Source organism: Alnus glutinosa, chromosome 11 (assembly GCF_958979055.1).
Source record: "Alnus glutinosa chromosome 11, dhAlnGlut1.1, whole genome shotgun sequence".
Classification (NCBI taxonomy): Eukaryota; Viridiplantae; Streptophyta; class Magnoliopsida; order Fagales; family Betulaceae; genus Alnus; species Alnus glutinosa.
The window spans coordinates 11392304-11414492 of NC_084896.1; the positions used below are offsets into that span (position 1 = coordinate 11392304).

At 40.1% G+C, this 22189-nt stretch overlaps 1 protein-coding gene across 4 annotated transcripts in view; it reads right to left on the reverse strand.

The window, feature by feature from the left end:
* LOC133882884 (probable helicase MAGATAMA 3) overlaps positions 1 to 21457 on the reverse strand; it is a 49181-nt gene extending 27724 nt beyond the window's left edge. For 2 of the 4 annotated variants that reach the window (XR_009902747.1, XR_009902746.1), the window contains exons 1-10: positions 20897 to 21457; positions 20647 to 20800; positions 20002 to 20138; positions 19274 to 19483; positions 17469 to 17660; positions 17163 to 17198; positions 10655 to 10740; positions 10507 to 10557; positions 3068 to 3179; positions 2889 to 2994 (exon numbers count right to left, since the gene is read on the reverse strand). Coding sequence is in view for 2 of the 4 variants with exons in the window: in XM_062322113.1 (XP_062178097.1) it covers positions 2889 to 2994; positions 3068 to 3179; positions 10507 to 10557; positions 10655 to 10740; positions 17163 to 17198; positions 17469 to 17660; positions 19274 to 19483; positions 20002 to 20138; positions 20647 to 20800; positions 20897 to 20998 (1186 nt within the window). In the remaining 2 variants the exon portion in view is untranslated. The remainder of the gene's footprint in view (positions 1 to 2888; positions 2995 to 3067; positions 3180 to 10506; positions 10558 to 10654; positions 10741 to 17162; positions 17199 to 17468; positions 17661 to 19273; positions 19484 to 20001; positions 20139 to 20646; positions 20801 to 20896) is intronic. The other 2 variants (XM_062322113.1, XM_062322114.1) reach the window with 2 other exon arrangements.
* Between the last annotated feature and the right edge of the window lie 732 nt (positions 21458 to 22189).

A 22189-nucleotide genomic window follows, 5' to 3' on the forward strand; every position in this document is an offset into this window, starting at 1 on the left:
ATTAGGAAGTAGAATTACCAACTTTTACACAAGTTTAAAAATGAATGACCATGACTATTAATAAAGCACTGCTCCTTCCCCACATCTACCTAACCAACAACAACTACCCTTAACTAAGTTAAGAAAGGAATGCATTTCCCCTGTTGGGCCCACCGAAATGAACCTAATGTAATTTGGCATAGGGAGTGAGGCCCCTCAATAGTAAGTTTTTGCTACATTTGCTGCCGTAGGAGGACTAGGGGCCGTCTTCGCTCACACAGCCGAAAGATAAGATGCGCTGCTAATGCCTCTCAACCCCCCAATATGCCAATACTCGCAACTGATTGCACTAACGAACAATGACTACTGACTACTGACAAGATAAAGACATAAGTGTAATCGCTCTGGTTCGCTTAGATTGTGAGTTGCTTTTTCAGAGGATCCTCACTTTGTCTAGACCGCAATACAAACAGTCCCCCCATTGGAAGACCTATTTGAAATTTCATAACCTCTTTGTGGTATACGGGATGGAAGTTGAGGGGAGAAATAAAATGGAGGAAGATTGTCTTTTAAGTTCTTTGGTCGAGCAGGAAATAAGGAAAGGATATCATACTAGCTTATGGTTTATTTACCATTACCCATCTTCTAAATGGCTTACGAAAGACATAGAATGGGAAACAAGGAAAATACCAAACACTCCTTTATCTCTTCTTTTCCATCCTTTAAATTACCAAACAAAGGAAATGATTTTCTATCCTATCCTCTCTCCACTTTCCTTCCACCGGTCTCATCCTCCCATTAATTCAATCTTCAAACATAGTGTGAATGACTCTAACATCTGGGTCTGCTTTGTTTAATTTTGGGGAAAATACACTTACCTCCCTAAAACTGACACCCATTTTAGAAAGACACAATTTGTGACACTTGACCCTCAAATTAGCATTTTGTTGCAAAAAGGCCCCTCCATTAGTTGTTGGCGTTAAAATAGATGGAAAATGGCGCATGTGACCTACACAGGCATATTTTGGAATAAAATAACCAAATTTCCCTAAACTACTATTTGCAAAGACACCCCTAAACTACCAATATGTGACACTCGGCCCCATCAAACTAACATTTCGTTGCAATTTGGCCCTTCTTTTTTTTTTTGATAAGTAAGAAAATTTTATAAAAAGCGTAAGGCGCCCCTAAGTACACCGGGAGTATACACAGGAACAACCAAAGCCAACCCACAAAAAAAAAAACTAAACAAACCCACAAGGAACAACCCTAAAACCCAAAGAATTTCCCAACAAACACCCAAACCAGCCCCACAAGCACCCCAACCCAACAAAACCCTCAAAACCCACAAGAAAACCTGATCAACCCACCCAGCCCTACACCATGTGCGCCTTGCCTTTCCTGCGTCGGGAGGAAGCACAAGAATCCCCATAGTTGATGGAGCTTGCCAAATTCAAAACTTCCCTCCTACCCTTGGACTTTGGGCGCGCGGCCTTAACTCCCCGATGGAAGTTCTCTTTAATGGCATCCAAAATCGCCAAGGACGGGTCCAAGCCCTCATCACTTTCCAACTCCCAATCTACAGCCCAATCGGGAGGAAAGACACCCAAAGGGAGAGGGAAATCGTCATCCTCCCCATCCCGTAACTCATCGCCCTGCTCCTGAGCAACCACCTCCCTTGACACCAAAACCCTTTGTTAAATGTTGGTGTTAAAATAGATGGAAAATGTCGTATGTGACTTACATATGCATGCTTTAGACTTGTTTTGTCCAAATTATCTCGATTAGTAAAATGCAACATGTAAAAGAAACAATAATACAGGGATGGTCGACCGCCCCTAAAGGCTTTTGAGGTTAGCCAAACATCCATTCAAGGCTAAGAGGTGGTTCACACCCTCAAAAGCATGTGGAGCGGCCACCTTCTGTGACAAATACCCTCATGGTTGACCACCCCCTCAAGTCTTTCGGGGAAGACCTAATTGAACCCACAAAACAAGAGATGGCTGCTCCACAAGCTTTTTGGGTGGTTGATCATCAATCAACTTCAATTTGGCCGTTCCCAAAAGCCTTCACGGGGTAATCACCCACTCCCTCAATCTTCAAGGGGTTGTCGTCCAGCCCCAAAAACCTTCAAAGGGTGTTTGGCCACCCCCGAAAGGTAGTTAACCTCTCTCTCTCTCTCTCCATTTTTCCTCCAAAACCGGGATAATTTGGATATATTTAAGTCTAATATATGCACGTGTAAGTCACGTATGGCATTTGCTGTCCATTTTAACACCAACATCTAATGGGGGAGCCAAATCCCAATTAAACGGTAGTTTAAATATTTCAAGTGTCACAAATTTGCAGTTTAGGGGTGTATTTGTAAATGGTAGTTTAGGGCAATTTGGGCAATTCAAGTCCAAAATATGCACGTGTAGGTCATGCGCGTTATTTTCCATTAATTTTAATGCCAACAGCTAACGAATGAGATCTTTTGCAACAAAATGGTAGTTCAAGGGGTCAAGTATCAAAAATGGTAGTTTGGTGGTGTCTTTGCAAAAGCGGTGTCAGTTTGAGGGGGTTAGTATATTTTCCTCTTTATTTTTTTTATTGTTTTCCCAAGTGTTTCAACTTAACTTGCTACTTTTCCATTATAGCTAGCCAGAATCAAATCAGCACCAGACAACTAGATGTTTGTACTCAAAACTTTCAGTATTTGACACTAGTCCAAATCCAGGAAGCCAGCTCCTGATATTCTTTCGTATTATACTTTTTTTCCGTAGAGGATGATGAAGCCAACGAGAGAGTTGTGCAACATAAATAAGTACAGGAATTTAGTAAAACTGCATCCAGCATATATCACAACAAAGATGGCTGAATTATGGAAATCAGACATATGCAAATGTGAAGGAAAAAAGAACTTATACCTGTATTTAAAACGCGCAGGACAATCTCATCCAGAGCAGAGTTTGATGGGGCGCATACAAGCACACGTACACGATATTTACGACTGGAATTGACTACTTCTGGTTTCTGCATAATACATTAAAGTTAAAGATACAATTCGTCAAGATCACAATAATACATGCGACAGACTAAAACCTACCAACTCATTTCCGGTAGTAGGAAAAAAACCATTGTCACCATCAATTGGCATTATGTTATCTCTAGGATTACTACCAGTTAGCCATGGAGATGCTCGCGCCCAGTAATTGTATCTGCAAAATATACCAACACTACAAGTTAGTGACCTATCTTATATATATATATATTTATATATATATATATATTCAACACTAGAGGATGCGTCCTTGCTGTGATGTTCAAAGTTTAAGCTCCAAGCTCCACAATATTTTCCCGAAAATGGTTTTATCTCATCTGATTGGTAGGGTTCCATGTGGAAAGAGGAAAGCATTCCAGCAAAATACATGTTTACATCAGATAGCTATGAGTGTATTTGGTAAACTTTTACAAAAGTGTTTTTTGTCCTGTGTATTAAGTAGAGTTTTTGAAGAGGTGAAAATTGATCAATGTTTTTGGAGGGGGATACATTTGAAAACTGTTGTATGTGGAGTCGATAAAAGAAAATTGTTTGGTAAATTTTTTTTTTTTTGGATGAATAATTCAGATCTTATTGAGAAAAAAAAAAAGGGTTAAACCCTCATACACGAAAAGTACACAATAGGGACTCAACGCTATAAGCTACTACAATGTAAAAAGCTAATCAAATTAACCAAATTTGTAGAGAAAAAGTTAGGAACATTAACAAGAACCCAACCCAAGAGAGATCTCAAAAAAGATGGTTTTAGAAACAGTACGTTTGTCTCACTATCCTCAAAAATACGACAATTCCTTTCTCTCCAAATGCTCCACATTAAGATAGCAGGAATAACTTTCCAGAATAGCCTCTTTGGGATGTCCCCTTCCTTGTTTGGTAAATATGTAGCGTTTTTGAAAATCAAATCTAAGATGTGTTTTCAAAATATAAAAGAAACAAAACCAAAAACAAAACAAAAAATCAAGGGTGGCCGGCCATATGGCCATCCATTGGGGGGTGGCTGCATGGCCACCTGCTCTATCCTATTGGGATCACCGCGCGACCACCCCCTTTCTTCCGTTGGGGGTGGCTGTGTGGCCACCTTTCTATTTGTTTTTTTTTTGTTTTTTTACTTTTTTTATAAATGACAAGTTTGCCTCCATACCTAAAAAAATAAGCATGTGTTTTTTCAAAATATTCCTATAAGGTGTGTAAAGTTTTCTAAAAAGTGTTTTGTGTTTTGTTTGAAAGAGCATTGTGTTTTGTTTTTGGAAAAATGTTTCATTTGGTAACCATAGCCCATATTTCCACAAAATGAGAATAGAAGAAAAAATAATAAAAGGAGGTCCACATATAGCCACCCTATTCTTGGAATACGAATTATCATGATTAAGGTTTAGCCAAGAAAGAGGGGCCAAAATCAAGAAAAGTGGACTTATAGGTTAAAAAATAAAGAAAACAATTTTTATTTTTGTTTGGAGGGGGCGGAGCAGGGCTTTTAAAGAACCATAATACATGAAATCAGATTACAGAAGAAAGCAGAAGTTAGACACTCACACCTAGAATTTGAATTGTATCATAAAATCCTCAAAAATGTAACATTTTGTGGAATATTTTGTTACACAACCTCTACATGATTGAGGTGGAACTGGTCTCTAGATTTTTTGAGATGTTGTATTCCCTTATAAAGTAAGGTATGAAAGAGATGATAAAATTTGTTGAATTCCTTCGAGAAGGAAATCGTTTGAAGTGAAGTCTTACTATCAGGTATTATCTAGTCTTATACATTCTTCTTTTCCTTGGAAGAGTATTTGAAAAGTTAAGGTTCCTCCGAGAGTGGCTTTCTTTATGTGGACGGCGACTTTAGGGAAAATTCTTACTCTGGATAATTTACGCAAGAGGAATATTATTGTGATGGAGTGGTGCTATATGTGTAAGAATTGTGGAGAGTCCATTAATCATTTGTTCCAACATTGTATGGTTGCTACAAAATTGTGGAGTACAATATTGCAGCTGTTTGGTATTGTGTGGGTTATGCCTCAATCGGTGATAGAGATGTTGGGGAGTTGGAGGAGGCAAGGGGAAACCGGTTGATGGTGCCGATTTGGAGAATGGCTCCGATGTGTTTGTTGTGGTGTCTATGGACGAAACGGAATGCACGCAGTTTTGAAGATTGCAAGACCGGTTCGATTAATTTGAAGAAGTTGGTGATACAAACCTTGTTTACGTGGAGAGTGGCGCTATAGTCTATGTCTGATTGTTCTTATTCTGATTTTGTAGATTTGTGTTGTTTTTTCTCTTTAAATTAGGGGTATCATGTATACATCCGGTCTACTTTGAGTTGCACGCCTTTGCACTTTTTTTTGTTTAAATATACTTATCAAAACAAAAATGAAGCACCCAACGGCAAACCCAAATATTTCATGGGCAATGAAGCAACTCTACATCCAAGAAGATGAGCTAGATCTTCAACATCTTCCACTTCTATCGATAGGAACAATTACAGATTTGCTAAATTGATTCTCAACCTTGAAACTGCTTCAAAACATACGTAAATACAACGCAGATTGTGAATTTGTTCAGAATGCGCACAACGAAAAAATCAGCGTATCATCAGTGAACAGTAGATGAGACAGTACCAAGCCTTCAATGTCCCTAGACCCCACTAAGAACCCTGTCAAGAGACCCTGATCCATTGTCGCAGTCAATATCCAGCTTAATGCCTCCATAATGACCACAACAATAATGGCGAGAATGGATCCCCTTACCGCAACCCACAAGAGCTAGGAAAAAAACTAGATGAAGTTCCATTCACAAATATGGAAAATCTCACCATAGAAATACAAAACTCTATCCAATCCCTCCACTTCTCCCCAAAACTACATCTATAAAGCATGTAAAGCAAAGATTCCAAATTGACATGATCATTCGCCTTCTCCAAATCCAATTTACACAGCACCCCAGATTCCCCCAATCTAAGTAGACTATCCAAGCATTCATTAGCAATAAGCATTGAATCCAAAATTTGTCGACCTCCAATGAAGGCATTCTGTGAGTTATGCCCAAACGCCAACTTCAGCCTGTTAGCGAGAACCTTGGAGATGATTTTAAACACCCTACCGACCAGACTAATAGGCTAGAAATCCTTGACATCCATAGCGCATGTCTTCTTGGGAATAAGAGAAACAAATGTTGCATTAAAAATCTTCTCAAACTGCGTTCAACTATGAAATTCCGATATCCTTTTTTAGTACTTCCAACACTTCTGAAAAAAAGCCATAGTGAAGCCATCCAGTCCCAGCACCTTGTCACCATTCGATCCCCTCACCACCTCCCACGCCTCCTGCTCCTCAAACTTCCTTTCTAACCAAGTGCTCTCCTCCGCATCAATGGATTGGAACGAGAGACAATCCACCCATGGCCGCCAAGTACACTACTCGGAATACAATTGGCTATAAAAATGTACTATATGCTCCTTTCTCTTCATAGGATTATTGGATATAGAACCATTGATACTCAAAGATTCCACATGATTATTTCTTCAATGTGAGTTGGCCACCCCATGAAAAAATTTGGTATTGTTGTCCCCCTCCTTCAACCATAGAGCTCTTGAGTTTTGTCTCCAACTCACTTCCACAAAAAGGAAAGTTTTCTACCTGCCTCATCCTTTCCTCATACACTAAACCACGGTCCTCTGCAATTAAATCCAGGTCCCGAATGCCCTTTAATAATTCCTTCTTTTTCTTCCCTATATCACCAAAAACCTCTTCATTCCATATTTTCAGGTCCGCCTTCAAACCTTTCAACTTACTAGCCAACACATAACCAGGTAAACCATGAAAACCATAAGACATCCACCAACTATGAACCTGTTCCACAAAACCTGCAAATTTCAACCATATGTTTTTGAACTTAAAATACATGCTCCCTACTTTGGGCTTCCCACAATCCAACAGCAACGGAAAGTGATTTGACAGTAGTCTTGGCAATTGCCTCTATGTCACCTCCGGATAATGTACTTCCCACTCCGGAGATAGTAAGAATCTGTCAATTCTAGACCATATTTGCTCCTCCTGATTACTTGACCAAGTAAACTTCCCCCCTACAAGCGGTATATCCACCAATCCCTATACGAAAATAAAATCTGAAGACTCCGTTGTAGCTGCAGAATAACTCTAATTACCTAACCTCTTGCTTGGAAACCGAACCACATTGAAATCTCCCCACTACACCATGGAAGCTCCCACCAGCTCATCAAACCAGCCAGCTCATCCCACAAAACACTCCTATCCCCATCATCATTCGGCCCGTAAACACCCCCCTCCCCCCCTAAACGCCCAAACAAAATTATCATCAGTATTTCTCAAAGAGCAAGCAACTGTATATCTCCCCACACACTCCTCAATCTTTTCCACCACCTACCTATCCCACATTAACAAAACTCCACCTGAGGCCCCACTTGATTCCATATAGCACCAATCTACATGTTGACATCCCCGTAAGCTCCAAGCCACCTCCCTTGAAACAATTTCCAACTTCGTCTCTAATAGACAGACAACATCGTCCTTCCATTCTCTTAGAAGATCTCAAATCCTCAGTCTTTTATTAAGTGCATTCAACCCCTTAACATTCCACGTTACTATTTTTTATTTCATAAAACATTGTTTGAGCCCCTACCCTATCCTCTCGCTCTTAGTGATTGCCCCCCCCCCCCCCCCCCCCCCCCCCCCCCCCCCCCCCCCTCTTGTTTTCATAGTTAATAGAGCAATCCAGCCTTTTTAACTCCCGATCGCCTTTAGACCCTAGCTTCAAATGTACATTAGACATATTCCTTGCTAAAAGCATGATCTCTAGTAGCTTCAATCTCAGCAAATAGTGCCAACATTTTACCTTTGAACCAATCACACGACATGGCAAAAATTCTTCACCATATCAACCACCCAATTGGAAGACACCAATTATTAAGAGTCCTCTCATCCACACCCACTGCTTAAGGAAATATGGACAATGGTTCACTCCCCTCCAACTTCTCCCCCACGCCCCTTTTCGGTTAGAAGCAATGCCTTCGGCTCATGACTCTGCAGATCCAGATAAAGTTGATCCCTTACACAGCCTAACCTTCTCTCAAGCTCTTCATCTCCCGAAATAGCGCCAGTATCCCCATGTACATATCCCCTATTTCAGTTGTACACTATGAAATTACACTTAGTCTCCTCCCACCATGGATCTCCACTGAACTAAGAACGCCCTTCGTGCCAGAAGAACACCCAATTTCCATTTTTTCCTTGGCACCACCACCCAACCCGATCCCTAACCCCTCCTCCTCCCCTACAGTTCCCAAGAAGATGCCCTTATAGCTAGGACCCAACACCTGAATTTCTAGACCACCATTACCCCCATCGACATTATTTGAGCCTTCCTGAGCGAACCCACCTTATCTATCATACCATTATGATTCACCCTCACCCTGTTCGGAACTGCGCTCTCCAGGTTTGACCATATTTAGGCCTAACCCAGCTGAATTAGAAACACCAAGCATCTTATCGATATTTTCTGCCTCTGTCGCCTTCACATACGCCTGCCTCTCCCCTTCAGTTGGTCCCTCCGGCTCATAGTGATGTACCCAGACTTCTTCGATCATGTTTGGACAAGACCCATGGACTACGGCCAACTTCTCAACAAGTTCTGGCACCTTCATCGTCGTTCTTGCCTGATAGCCACCTGCTTCGGACTCCCTCTAAATCACCAGTCTACTCTACTCCGTCTCTTACCGCACTACCATTCATCGGAGCAGAAGCTCTTGACCCATCTCCCACCATCTTCCCATTGTCTTTCACCTTCCAGGTCCCCTTCTCCACTTGTTTCTCCCTCTGATGATACACAACCTCCCATTTTTGTTCCGGCTCTTCCCCATCCATCCCCATGAGAGGTGCATCCAGATTGTCTTTGAGAAAATAATTGTTCTTTTCCTCCTCTAGCCCAAATGACGAGTGGACCTCTCACCCATCTATTTGCTTTCTTGTTTCACCTTTCGACCAATTCGAACTTGCCCCGACCTATCTCCTTTAGCCCTCGTCCATTAGGCCTTTCGTTTAACTCTATGGGCTTAACCCAATTCTCATTCACGTCAAAACCCAGAGTACCCCATATCAATTTTACCATGCCAGCTGTCCACCTCCTTCTTTGAAGAAATCAGCATCTCCTTTACGACACTGCAAGGAATAACGTTCAGCTTCTCCTTCAAAGGAAAGTTCCCAAAATCCCTGCAGTCTTGATTCGCCAATAATGTCACCATAATATTCTTTCCAAATTCATTCTTTCTTTCTTAATGGCTGAATCTCCGTAGTACCCAAAATATTCTTCCCTAATTCCTTCTCATGCCCCTTCCCAATCAAGACATCGGTGAACGTCCATTGTCCTTCCTCCACCATTCGCGGCTGCACCTGGTTTACGCCACCGTCATTCATCGTACCGGTTCTTGCAAGACGTCCGGTCCATTTCAAAATAATTCTGCACCTTCCACATTTGAGTAGCACACTCCGCCCATCCTCCACCTTTGTTACCCTCCGAAATCACGATTAAGCTTCTCCAGCCTCCTCCATCGTACTCCAATAGTTCCATATCTCCCATAGCCATTCGATCTCCTCTGAGCAACGAAAACGAGGCTCCTAGACCGTGTCGATAAAAATCTTCACCTCCACCCCCTTAATCAAATCCTACATAGTCATACGAAGCCAGAGCACACTCATCTTCCCCAATATCATTGCTCGCAACGTCCCCCGACTCCATTCTGCAAATCGGATACCATTGAAACCCACAACCATCCTAATCTCAAAAGCCTTCGCTTCAAAGTAATTTACTTAAAAGTAACCTAAGTAACCCCTCAGAATAACTAATAAACTTCAAATCGGTGACTCGCAGAAACAACAGATTTGGGATCCAGAGATTTTTAATTTTACAAAGATTTGGGATTTTTGCTCTTCTTTTTCTCCATATTAGGGAGTTTCTCTTGTATACTTCATGTGTACTAACAAGATTGAATTACTTGTCAAAAAAGCTGTTCAGTTTGCTTTTAGTTCTCTGTGGTAAAACTACTTGCTTAAAAAAATTAAAAAATTAAAAAAAAAAAAAAATTAAAAAAAAAAAAAAAAAGTAGAAGAAGAAAAAAAGAAAAGAAAAGATGAGACTAGTTTGCTTTTACAATTTGATACGTTTTGGAACTGTATGTCAATGAAATCCACATTCCCTTTTTTTCTAAAAGTATTTCACTTATTAATAAAGTTGTTCAACAGTCTTAGCACTTTTGGTGCTTAAAACATTTTAGTTGCAGTAGAAAACAGAGGCAGCTTTAATAAAAAAAAACAATCACAATTGAGACTTAGTATCTTTCCTCAAACCATATAGAATTTTTGTATTACATAGATATAAATGGAAAACATAGATTGGAACCATAAACATATGAAAAAAAACATAATTAAATAAAGAATTGGGTTAGCAACGACACATACTTTTCCTGCATGGATAGTTCCGTCTTATGCTTTATTTCAAGCAATTCACCCCTACACAAAAAAGATAACAAAAGTTATATATGAACCACGGAATGAAACTTAGATGCACGACATAGCCCATTCTGTGGGGAAGGGGTCATATTTTTACTTGGAGAGCACTCTTGCTGGAGAAGCATGCAAAATGGTACTTAGAAGCCCAAGTATAGTCTTTGTTTTTCCTGTTCCTGGGGGACCCTAAAAAGAAGCACAGGGTAAGATCCACATTTTACAGTACATTAACATAATTTAACCAAACCAAAAATTGGCAAACAAAAGAAAGTATCGGTATCAAAGAGAGAAAATGCTATTTTTTGGGTCAAGCAATGACAGGATGCTCTCTAAAGCAATATGAGAGGGGAAAGAGAGAGGCCTCTCCCCTTTTTCATTCCCGTCTCACTCACACCAGTGGTGGCGCGTGAAGGCGCGTCCCGCTAGGGTTCCGTTCTCTCTCACTACTTTGAAGCTCGGACGGCATTGGGTTTTTGTATACCTCTCTGTTTTTGGTTGTTTCTGGTTTGGTTTTGGCTCTTTAGTTCTGAGCTAGGTTGGAACTGGTCTCCCGTAGGTGGTGGCGCGGGGTTGCATGCGGAGTTACCATGCAGTGCTGATATGGAGCAGTGTTTCTCTATGGAAGCGAAAAAATTCTTCTTTTCGGTGCAAGAAGCTAAGGTAGAATTTCATTTGGAGGAAAGATTTTGTTGGGTATTTTTTTGGGATGTCCACTGCTCCGTTTGGCTGGTGGATACGATTGAAGAGGTGATGAAGTCTCTGGGTAAAGTAAGACTTCGCCAAGTCTTACCGTGAGGTTGAGAAGGAGCTATTGGTCTGTGGGGGCAGTAATAAGGCCGGCCGTTATCCGGAGTGGCGGTTTATGCAAAGAGTGGTCGGAAAGGTATCATCTGGTTTCCCAAGGGTCGTGGAGGGTGGGGATGGTGTCGGTTTGTGGAAGAGTTGTGTCAAATGTTGGTGCCTTTTCAAGCCAAGTTTGAGTTGCAGGGTTCTATTGAGATCTCATCGGCAAGGAAGGAGGTGGGAGTAGGCGCGAAGGCTTCTTTGTCTGGGCGCTCCTTCGCGGAAGTGGTTCGAGCTACAACCAGTTCTACCGTGGACTCTGGTGGGTTAAAGAAGCTGATTTTGGGTCACCTTGACGGTTTGTTTTGAATGGGCAAACGGAGGTGAGAATCTGAGATTGGCACTGGATTGTTCTAAGATGGAGAAGAATCTGAAGAGGGCGAAGGCTGGTTCAGAGGAGAGCTTTCGGTCAGTGAAGAAGATGATGGGTACTCTCATCAATCACTCGCAGAAGAAGATTCTAGGGTATGCATGGAGAAAGATGTGCAATCGGATTAAGGCCGAAGTGGGTCGGGTGGTTGGTTTTGGGCTGGACCAATTACCCACAGTGGGTTTTAAAGGTGATCATCGCATCTAAGCCCAAACTGGTTTGTGAGGAGATGGGTTCTGGATTTGTTTAGGGTGATGCAGTTACGGATGCTGGACTGGGTTCAGGACCTTGAGCAAGTCCTAGGTTCTCTTCGAATCCTGGGTCCGCATCTTTGCCTGAAGATGCCGATGGTCCACAAGCGAGGCTTGTTACTTCACCATCAACAGTCGATACGCTGTCTTCTTTTGCAATTAGGGATTTCAAAGTCCAGCAAAATGGGTCTTCTCAGGTAAGGTCTGCTTTTGCCAGTGGGTGTGTTTCAGCTCCGGCAGTCACAGTAGATTCTGTCTTGGTGTCGGCGTTGAAGGACGTAGCTCAACCTTCTCACATGATCGAAAACCCTGTTGCTCCAAGGTTTGTCTTTCCTCCCTTGCCAACATCCTCTTTTGATCCATTGTTTTATGTCGCTATGCTCTTTGCTCCGACGACAGAGATGCTGTCTTTAGCGTCTCTAGAAGTTTCCCTCAAGTTTGAGGGGTCTTCTCCGGCACTGGTAGGTATTGGTGTTGGGTCTGTTGAGCATTGGATTCAGTCCACCTCCACCAGGCAAGAATCATTTTCTTCCGGTGCCTCATTCGCTGGGGCGGTTGAGTTGGGAGAAAGGTTATGTCTCTCTACTCCAGCGTTGTCAGTATCTAAGCCATTTCAGAGTTACTATAGGAGGGCTAGAGAAGGCAGGTCAGTGCATTTGGATGAGAGCTCATTTGCAGAGTCTGTGGCAGCAATGAGGATAGATATTGTCGGTGATACCAAGTCTTTGCAACACTCTAAGGTGGAAGAAGTTTGGGTTAAAGAAGCTGATTTTGGGTTAAAGATTGCTTAACAACAGCCTTCATGGAAACTGCCCCTCCAACAAAATCCAGCACTGGCTGCGCCACATCCACCGAAACTTCCTCAACAAGAAGGGTGGGTTAAAGAAGCTGATTTTGGGTCACCTTGATCTATTAGCAATGATGCATTAGGTCTTCTACCATCCTTTTAATTAAGGTTTTATAGATGGTTAGGACTAGATTAATTTCAATGGCTAGGGTTAACAACATCAGGCTTGTGGTCTATTAATGGATAGTAATCTTGCTTTTTGGTGGTGAATGATATCTGATTGAGATTACAGATTTAAGCTCTAATGGAGGCTTATTTCTTGATATCTATTTTCAGTGTCAGCTTTCGCTCTCTCTCCAACTTTAAAGTTTCACTCTACTCTTCTCTCTTCTGAAAAAACTTATATTTCATTTGATCTTAAATTGTCCATATAAACTTTTTTTTCAATAAGTAATTGTCCATATACAATACTAACTCAAACCTAATATTATCCCCAATACTCAATGTTACTGAACTCTAATCTGATGCCAGACCACGATAGTTACAAAAATCACACAGCAAAATTTTGATAAGCAAAATCACACAACAAAATTGGGGCAAATAGAGGAGAAAAAAGCTAAAAGAGGATAGAGAAGAGAAAGAAGAAGCTAAGGGGGGAGAAAGGGAGAAGAAGCTATAGGGAAGAGAAAGAGAGAGGAGAACGGAAAGAGGAGAGAGAAGAATCAATTCTTCAATTTTTTTTTTTTTTTATTCCGTCAAGTCTGCCCGCATTGGAATACAAAGCACACTTAAATATACTAATAAACACAACGGCAACACCCATTTATTAAATTACCAAAAAGTCTAACAACCAAACCCTAGGGCAACACCCATTTATTGAATTACCTAAAATAATCTAGGGAAACCCATGACTCTTGAAAATTAAATACTAGAAACCCCATAGACCAATATTTTGTGCTTCGCCTTTTACATCATTCTCCCTTGGTTGGAGAAAACTTGACCTCGAGTTTTGAAATGCAGAAAGGTTCAAAACATTTACTCAAGAAATTTATGGGTCCAAGCCCAACCTCTGAACAAGGGTCCAACCAACTTAAGTAGCATGTGTCCAAAACATTTTTTTTAACGCTTTGACTGGCTGACCACTCCATAAAACTGAGCGACAAAACTTGGTTCTCTCATTTTTAGTTATAAATAATTCAATTCATTGAAAAGCGCAGAGAGACGCAACCCTAGTACACAGAATGTATATATAGAAAGTCCCCCTTACATGCTAAAAAAAGAACGAAAAATCCACAAATTCAAAAAAGTTTGAAAGATTGAGAGATATTATACGCCCCAATCCAACTAAAAAGCAATTTGACCAAGATGTTCTTAAGCTCTTCCTTCGTCTTCTCACGATATTCAAAGCATCTAGCATTCCACTCTCTCAACATACTCCACATTAAGCACAACTGAGCTATTGTCCACACATCTAGAACTGAGCGACTACCCACCTGACCTCACCATCAATATTTTTTTTTTTTTGGATAAATATTAAAGCTTTATTAAAAAAACGCAAGGCGTCCCTAAGTGCACAGTAAGTATATACATGAACAACCAAAGCAGCCCACAATTCTCTTGCCACTTCACAATGGAGTAAAAGATGATCAATAGATTCTCCTTTATGTGTTTTGTGGGGCTTGTAGCGTGAGAGAAATTCTAGGCTTTTTGAGGATGTGGAGGTTTCGGTTGGGGCTCTTTGTAGAAATGTGCTTAATATGTTATATCTTTGGGTGTCGGCGCATAGCCCGAGTAGTATGTTGTTCGCTGACTTTTTACTTTCTTGTTCTTTTATTTCCTCTGTATAGGGACTTCTTTTGTATACTTCCTGTGTGCTAGGGTTGCGCCCCGCTGCGCTTTTTAATGAAATCTTACTTATCAAAAAAAAGATTCTCCTCTCCTACACATGCAACACCATTCCACCACTATTACTCTTCTCTTTCTCAAATTATCCAAAGTCAAAATTTTTCCATGAGCTGTCGTCCACACACACACACACACAAAAAAAAACCTCGCTCAAAGGGACTTTAACTATCCAAACATCCTGCAAGGAAAAGAAGAACCCCCCAAAGTAGATAACTCATGAAAAAATGACCGCACCTCAAATCTCTTCCTCTTTGAAGGAGTCCACCTAAAACAATCCTCACTATCTTGTCTCCATCTGAATGAATATAACACACCAAAAAATGCAAGAACCAAATCTACCTCCTAATCTTGAACAGCTATGACAAGACACATTCCACTAAATAATGCCATTGGAAAACAGCATGTGGTCCACAACCCACGCCTCCTTACAACGAGCAATACCAAATAACTCCGGGAAGCTTCCTTTAATAGTTGATCCCCACACCAAGCATCATGCCAGAAATGAATCTTAGATCAATCACCCACTTCATATATAATATATCTCGAGAAGACTCCCTACCCCCTCCTAATATGTTTCCACACTCCAACACCAAAAATTCCTTCCACCTCCTTAGAGCACCAACCACCACTCAAACTATCATATTTTGCTTCCAGAACCAAACGTCATAACGCATCCCACTTCATAGCATAACGCCATAACCATTTACCAAACAAAGCTTGATTAAACTAGAGTTGCGCTCCCCTGCGCTTTTTAATGAGATTTGATTACTTATCCAAAAAAAAAAAAAAAAAGCTTGATTAAACTTAGTAAAATTTCTCTCATACAACAGCAACAGAGCAAAACCAAGGTCAAGAGGAAGTGGGTCAACAAGACAGGGAGGACTCATAGAAGTCGTCTTCGCTCCCCAAGATTGATATCAACAGTCGTGACGCAGAGGCAAAGTAGTGGAGGCGTTGGCGAAATGGAACGTGATGTCAACAACAAAGGGCGAACTGTGCGGGCAAGATAGTGGCGGCAATGGATGGAGCCGTGACGGCGGTTTGGCGTCGTTGTATCGTGCAGAACTTTCTACAATTAACAGAGGGTGTGCTGCCGTGCGATGAGGTGGGTAGCACCACTAGTGAGATGGGTCGTGATGATAGGCAAGATGGACTTTCAGGTAGTCCCTTTTTTTTTGGATTGAGTGGTGGATTGGTGGTGTTTATCAGTTGGGTGTTTGGGCGTTGGGTGGTGATGTGGTGATGTGGTGGTGTGGTGGTTGCCAGTTGGCTGTTTAGGGCAGCAAAAGAACATGATGTTGAGATGGGTCGTTGGGACCGAGGGGTTGAGACTATATGAGATTTTTTTCCTTTTTTTTGTTTTGTGACAACAGTTGTTGTGTTGTCTTGCTGTATTAGTTTGAGTGTTTGGCGGCGGTGTTTTAGGTTGTGCGAAGGACTATGTCCATTCTTGTGGGTTGTTGGGTGGCGGCAGCGCCATAGCATGGGGTGGTTTGAGATTTTCGGTTTTTTTTTTTTTTTTTTCTAACAGCGGCAGGCTTGTGTCTTGAAGTTGGTGGGTTCTACGGTTTGATTTGGCAAGCAATGGAGAGGCTTGGAATGGTGGACAACGATTGTGCTGGAATGGTAGTGGTCGTGGTGTTGGCCAGTTGGGGTAGCACGATATGTGAAACAATTGAGTAAGGCTTTGATACCAAATTTAATGCCAGGCCACAATAGTTACAAAAATCACACAGCAAGATTTGGGCAAAGAAAGGAGAAAGAAGCTAAAAGATGAGAGATATTGAAGAGAAAGAAGTTTTTTTTTTTTTTTGATAAGTAAGAAAATAGAGAAAGAAGAAGTTAAGGGGGGGGGGGGGAGAGAGAGAGAGAGAAGCTATGGGGAAGAGGAGAGAGAAGAATCAATTCTCCATTGTTTTTATTTTCTATTTTTGTTTCATCAAGTCTGCCTCCATTGGAATACAAAACTCGCTTAAATAGACTAACCACTAAACCCCAAGGCAACGCCCGTTTACTGAATTACCAAAAATAATCTAGGACAATGCCCATTAATTGAATTACCCAAAATAATATAGGGCAACGCCCATTTATTGAATTACAAAAACACCATTGACTCTTGAAAATTAAAATAGATATATATATATATATAATTAAATCCTAATAACCCCATAGACCAATATTTCGTGCTTCGCCTTTTGCGTCATAATAACCCTTTACCAATCTACCAATGAAACTTTAACCCAATTAGAGAGCACAAAGTTGGAGGTTTCCGTCCTATCCTTTATCACATGCTTAACAAATAGTTTAAATATGAACTAGGAAAAGCATTGTTTCATTAAAAAAATTGTTTCAAGTATAGAAGATATTGTTTCAAGTATAGAAGAAAAAGACAACAAAGGAAAAGCATGCCGTAAATAAATCTAGAAGAAGCTTAAGACAACACAACACGAACCTGTATCAGAACAAAAGCTTTACGTGCTAGACCAGCCTGCAACAGGCAATGACATTCATTAAAGTAACATAATAAGCAGAATCCTCAAGCATTGAACAAAATAATAATGAGAACAGCTGGAAGAGAAGAAGGGAAAGAGGGGGGGGGGGGGGGGGGGGGGGGGGGGGGGGTGGTAAACACTATGGTTATGGGTCGTTGCAACATATAAGTAACATCATATAAGGGTAGTAGCAATCATATATAAATACAATCTGATCCAGGAAATAAAGCAGTTGATAATCATATAAAATATGAGAAGGAAGTTACCTGTATGGCTTCTTGTTGAGATTCATTATGATTGTGTTTTATATATTCCTCCAGGGATTTAGAAATTTTCCAAGCCTGGTTTTCACAACCAATATTCTTTTCAGCAGCCGATAATATTAAATCCTTAAAAGGAAGAGAGACAATCGACCATAGAGCCACATATTCACGAGCAATAGTTGATAAACTGCAGATCTACAAGATGTATTCATTCATTAGTTGATAAATTACAAGTTCACAAGCTAGGATGAAAACAAACAAAATGTTGTATTCATATTGGATATAGTATGGTTCAATTGTTATCTTGATTGGCTATGTACAACAAGAAATAAGATCCTGTCTGCCTCGTAAATAAGATCAAAACTACTCAAAATATTTAGATTTCCCTAAGCAAGAAGCTGAACAGTTGCAACAAAGAATACCAAGAGCATTTTGATCATTATTATGATCAGAGTGCATGTGACTTGAACTAAATACCAGCTGTGTACTACATTACTAAAGATCTATGCTACCAATTAAATGGAGGGAATGAAATAACCGGAACTTTAAGGACATGGAGACCCCTGCGGAGCTTTTATCCTCCTTCTATCACATTTCGTATCTTTGGACTACGGCTTATGTGTTTCCCTTATCAAAAGTTTTCTTGATTTCCTTACTCGTTTCTCTAGTTAGGCGTTTTCTTTTGTATACTCTCAGTGTATTAAAGGGCGCCTCACGCTTTTAATGTGATTGGCTTATTACTTATAAAAAAATAAAAATACAAAATAAAAAATAAAAATTGTATTATTATCACAAGATCCCTTATCAGGTAATTACTTCATGTTTCAAATTCCGAGCAACATGAATAATCATGTAATAACCATAAATAAGAGACAAGTAACCACCATAAAAGCATCAACTCAAACTGCATAAATTGGAACTAATCCCAGCACTAGAACTTAAGCATTTCTCCTGCCTTATCCTTCTCTCAAGAGGCTTAATCATACCATAAATTGCTAAGCAACTTGCTCTAAAGAGTTTAGCACTTAATTGGTGAATCCTGTACTGACCATAGTAATACATTCCTAACAATGCAATTGTTTAAAAATATCACACTTAGTTTGCATGGTATACTTATGCCACATGACAGAAGAATCTGCTGAAATAAGAATCATCAGTTACAACCCAAAGAACTTTCCACTATTGCTACCTTACGTGTAGCACAAACCCTATTTCCATTTGCAAAAAAAAAAAAAAAAAACTTTTATGGTTCAAGCCCTCCCCTTCTCTCCTCTTTGATTGAAACTTTTATTTCTAAGCTTACCAAAACTACAAACACAAACATAATCCTCAATTTAAAGGTTTCAAATCCTCCTTCAAGTTTGAAAGTTCTGAGCAACACCCACAAGGCTAAAATTATAAATTTAATTTCAGATGCTTGCCAACACTTCTCTAAAAATCACACATTGGCATACATCATTCTTTCATTTTTAATCATGAAGACTACAATTTTAAAGAGAGAACAATCAGAATTAAGGTTCACATAAAAAAATTATAACATACTTGGCCCATATTTAAACAAAAAAAATAAAAATAATAAAATAAAAAATTGGGAAGTGATAGGATAATGGACAAGAAACAATAAACAGTATTTCCCTTAAATTCATACAGTTTCTTATGCTGGATTCAAATTTGTACATTTTACAATATATTTTAAAAAAAAAAAAAAAAAGATAAAGGAAGATAATCTCTGCAAAATAAATGAATGCATAAATATAAATATAGCTGATCTCAAAGAATAACTCTAATTTCATGGAGAAAAATGTTACCTTTAGACTGTAAAATAGTTTATCCACTTCACTAGTCGGTGAAGTAATAACCGTCCGCATACTTAACAGCCTCTGACTAGATTTAACTACATCTGTATTTGAATGCTCGACTTCTCCAGCTAAATACATTCTAAGTCTAAAAGAATTATTCTGACAATTCTCCACCAATGCAAATGCATATGTTGTTGGCATCCTTGTACCCTCTTGAAACTGAAATAAGCAACACATTCCAAGCAATAAGAAACCCAAGCAACATAAACCAAATTCATTTAGTTTTGATATGGCTTCCTTTTGGTTACCAAGGACCGACAGGAAAAGAGGGAAAAACAATTATTTCTATTGATCTTGTTATCTTGATTTAAGTCTCATAAACTTGATAGGGCCAACTAGTTGAACTTTTTGCAGAAAAGAAAACTCGCAATTCCCAAGATTAATTTTCCCTTTTCTCCACAATATACACCCAAAAAGTGTTTCCCAAATGTGTTCTGCCAAAAAAAAAAAAAAAAAGAAAAGAAAAAAGAGCAACTGGAAAGCAAGTAAATAAAGAAAAAAGATATGAGAAAAGAAAACAGAACAATTAGAAATAAAGCTAATAATTAGAATGAGGAACAGAGAGAAAACCACTAATACAACGAGATAAATGCAAAATAAAACGACCAGAGAATTGTATGTTAAAATGCATGGAGAGAGAGAGAGAAGTCGAAAAAAAATGATCAGATTGCATTTACATTTTCTTTTGAAAGAAGCAACAGGTCATTCTGTGATATCGATTCCTCTGTGTCGTCAGCCGCATAAGTGACCGCGAGCAAGTGAAATCCATCAACCTCATTGCATTCCACCACCAGCCTGCTATGCCATTGTGTCACTGCAATGCCAAATACAAATACTTCAGAACTGAAAGACATAGAGTTCGATTGTATGTGTATTGCTATCAGGGTCACATTCCATACCTCAAAAACATATAAAAGAGCAGAAAAGGCTCAAAACTAAATTCCATCACCATTTTCTCATAGAGAAATTGAGGGATATAGAAAGAAACAAAATATTTATAGATAGATAAGAGTGTGTGTGTGTGTGTGTGTGTGTGTGTGTGTGTGTGAGAGAGAGAGAGAGAGAGAGAGAGAGAGAGAGAGAGAGAGAGAGAGAGAGAGAGAGAGAGAGGGGTGGGGGGGATATGAAAAAATTTCTGGGTGATATTCCATAGCCAAACATTATATTGAAACAAGAAAAATCTGATTGTGATAAATCCGGGACCAATGTGCTATATATTATATAGCACAACTCAGAAGCAATGCTAAGAATTTGACGTTATAATGCTTCCCAGAAAATAAACCGGGAACCAAACAGAAAGAAAAAGGAAGATAGAAAAATACCCTCTTCTTCATCTCTCTTCTGAGTAATCTGAGCTTTGACTTCCTCGAATAGAAGTGGCTCAAAAGTTGACATATAATCATCAACGTCCTTATACGCGTCCTTCACCTCCCTCAGCCCCGAGGAAGCTCCATCGCCAAAGTTTCCTTTATTTTCCTGCATTCCAATATTATCCCACAAACTAAAACTTACTTACATAACAAACACTCAAACACACACAACCAGAGAGAGAGAAAAAAAGAGAGGGATTACGAAGGAGTTCTTGAGGAGGCGGAAGTAGTCCCAACCGAGAACAATTCTGTAGAAACGTAGCACGGGAGATTCTTCTTGAAGCTTTTCCCTGTCCACAGCCATGGAGACCGAGTGATGGGGGCTTTGCAAAACACAGGGTTTATTCTAATGGATTTGGCTTCAGTATCTGCTGTAGAAAAAATGGAGGGCTCAGATTGTTTTGGGTATTCTTATAAAGCCAACTGTGTCGTTTTGGTTAAATCTAAGAACTTGTGAACCAAACGTGAACCAAACGCTTTCTTGTGGGGAATAACTTCAAGACAAAAAGCATCACTAACCCAAGGAACTGCAAATCAGAAAACCATTATTTTTCCTTTTTGGCTGGTGGGCGTCGCTGGTGGTGGTATGTGCCGGTTTTAGAGCTGCAGACTTGCCGGACTTTGGATCGTGGTGGTCGCAGGTGGTGGCGTTCGGCTGGGGTGGAGGTTCGAAGGACGAAGGTGCGGTGAGGGCGGAGGGAGCTGCGTAGGAGAGGAGAGGAGATGAGGAGAGGGAAGGGAAAAAATATGGACAGATTAACATGCGTATAAAATTCATACAACACACGCAGAAGATTCACATGTGAAAAACATAATTTTTATTAAGAAAATAAATTTTAAATTTTATTTATTTATATTTTTAATATATTTATATTTTTTTAATTATAATGCACACGTGTCGATTTCCATTTGAATATGACGTAACAAACTAACGGAATCTGTTAACTTGATAGACGGAAAATAGGTTTAGGGAGTGATTCGTAATTATAGTTTACCACAATGATCCTCCATGAACTTTTTGTACTACAGTGAGTGATTTGTAATTTAGGCTAACCACAGGGATTAGGGTTGATCAAATATCTGCAAACCCGCCCCAACCCGCACGCCCCGCCCCGCCCTAAAATCTTGGGTTTTAGTTAATTTTTTACGGGTACGGGTTTAAAAGTGATATACTCGTGCGGGGCGGGGTGGGTTGCGGGTTGGGGTTTTTAAAAACCCCGGGGACCCGCCCCGCCCCGCACAATTAATAAGAAAAAGAAGAAAAAAAAAACCCTAGCATTCTAGCAACTAGTAGTGCCGCACCCCCCCCCCCCCCCCCCCCCCCCTCTTCCCCTCTCCACATTTTTTCCTTTCATTTCTTCCTAAACTCTAGCGCCCCCTTCGCATCTTCTTCTTCAAGATTTCCTGCTGAATCTTGCATCTGCTCCATGGCCCCCTTCGCATCTTGTAATACCCTAGATTTTAAGATAGGACGCCTTAAATAGAATTTAACCCA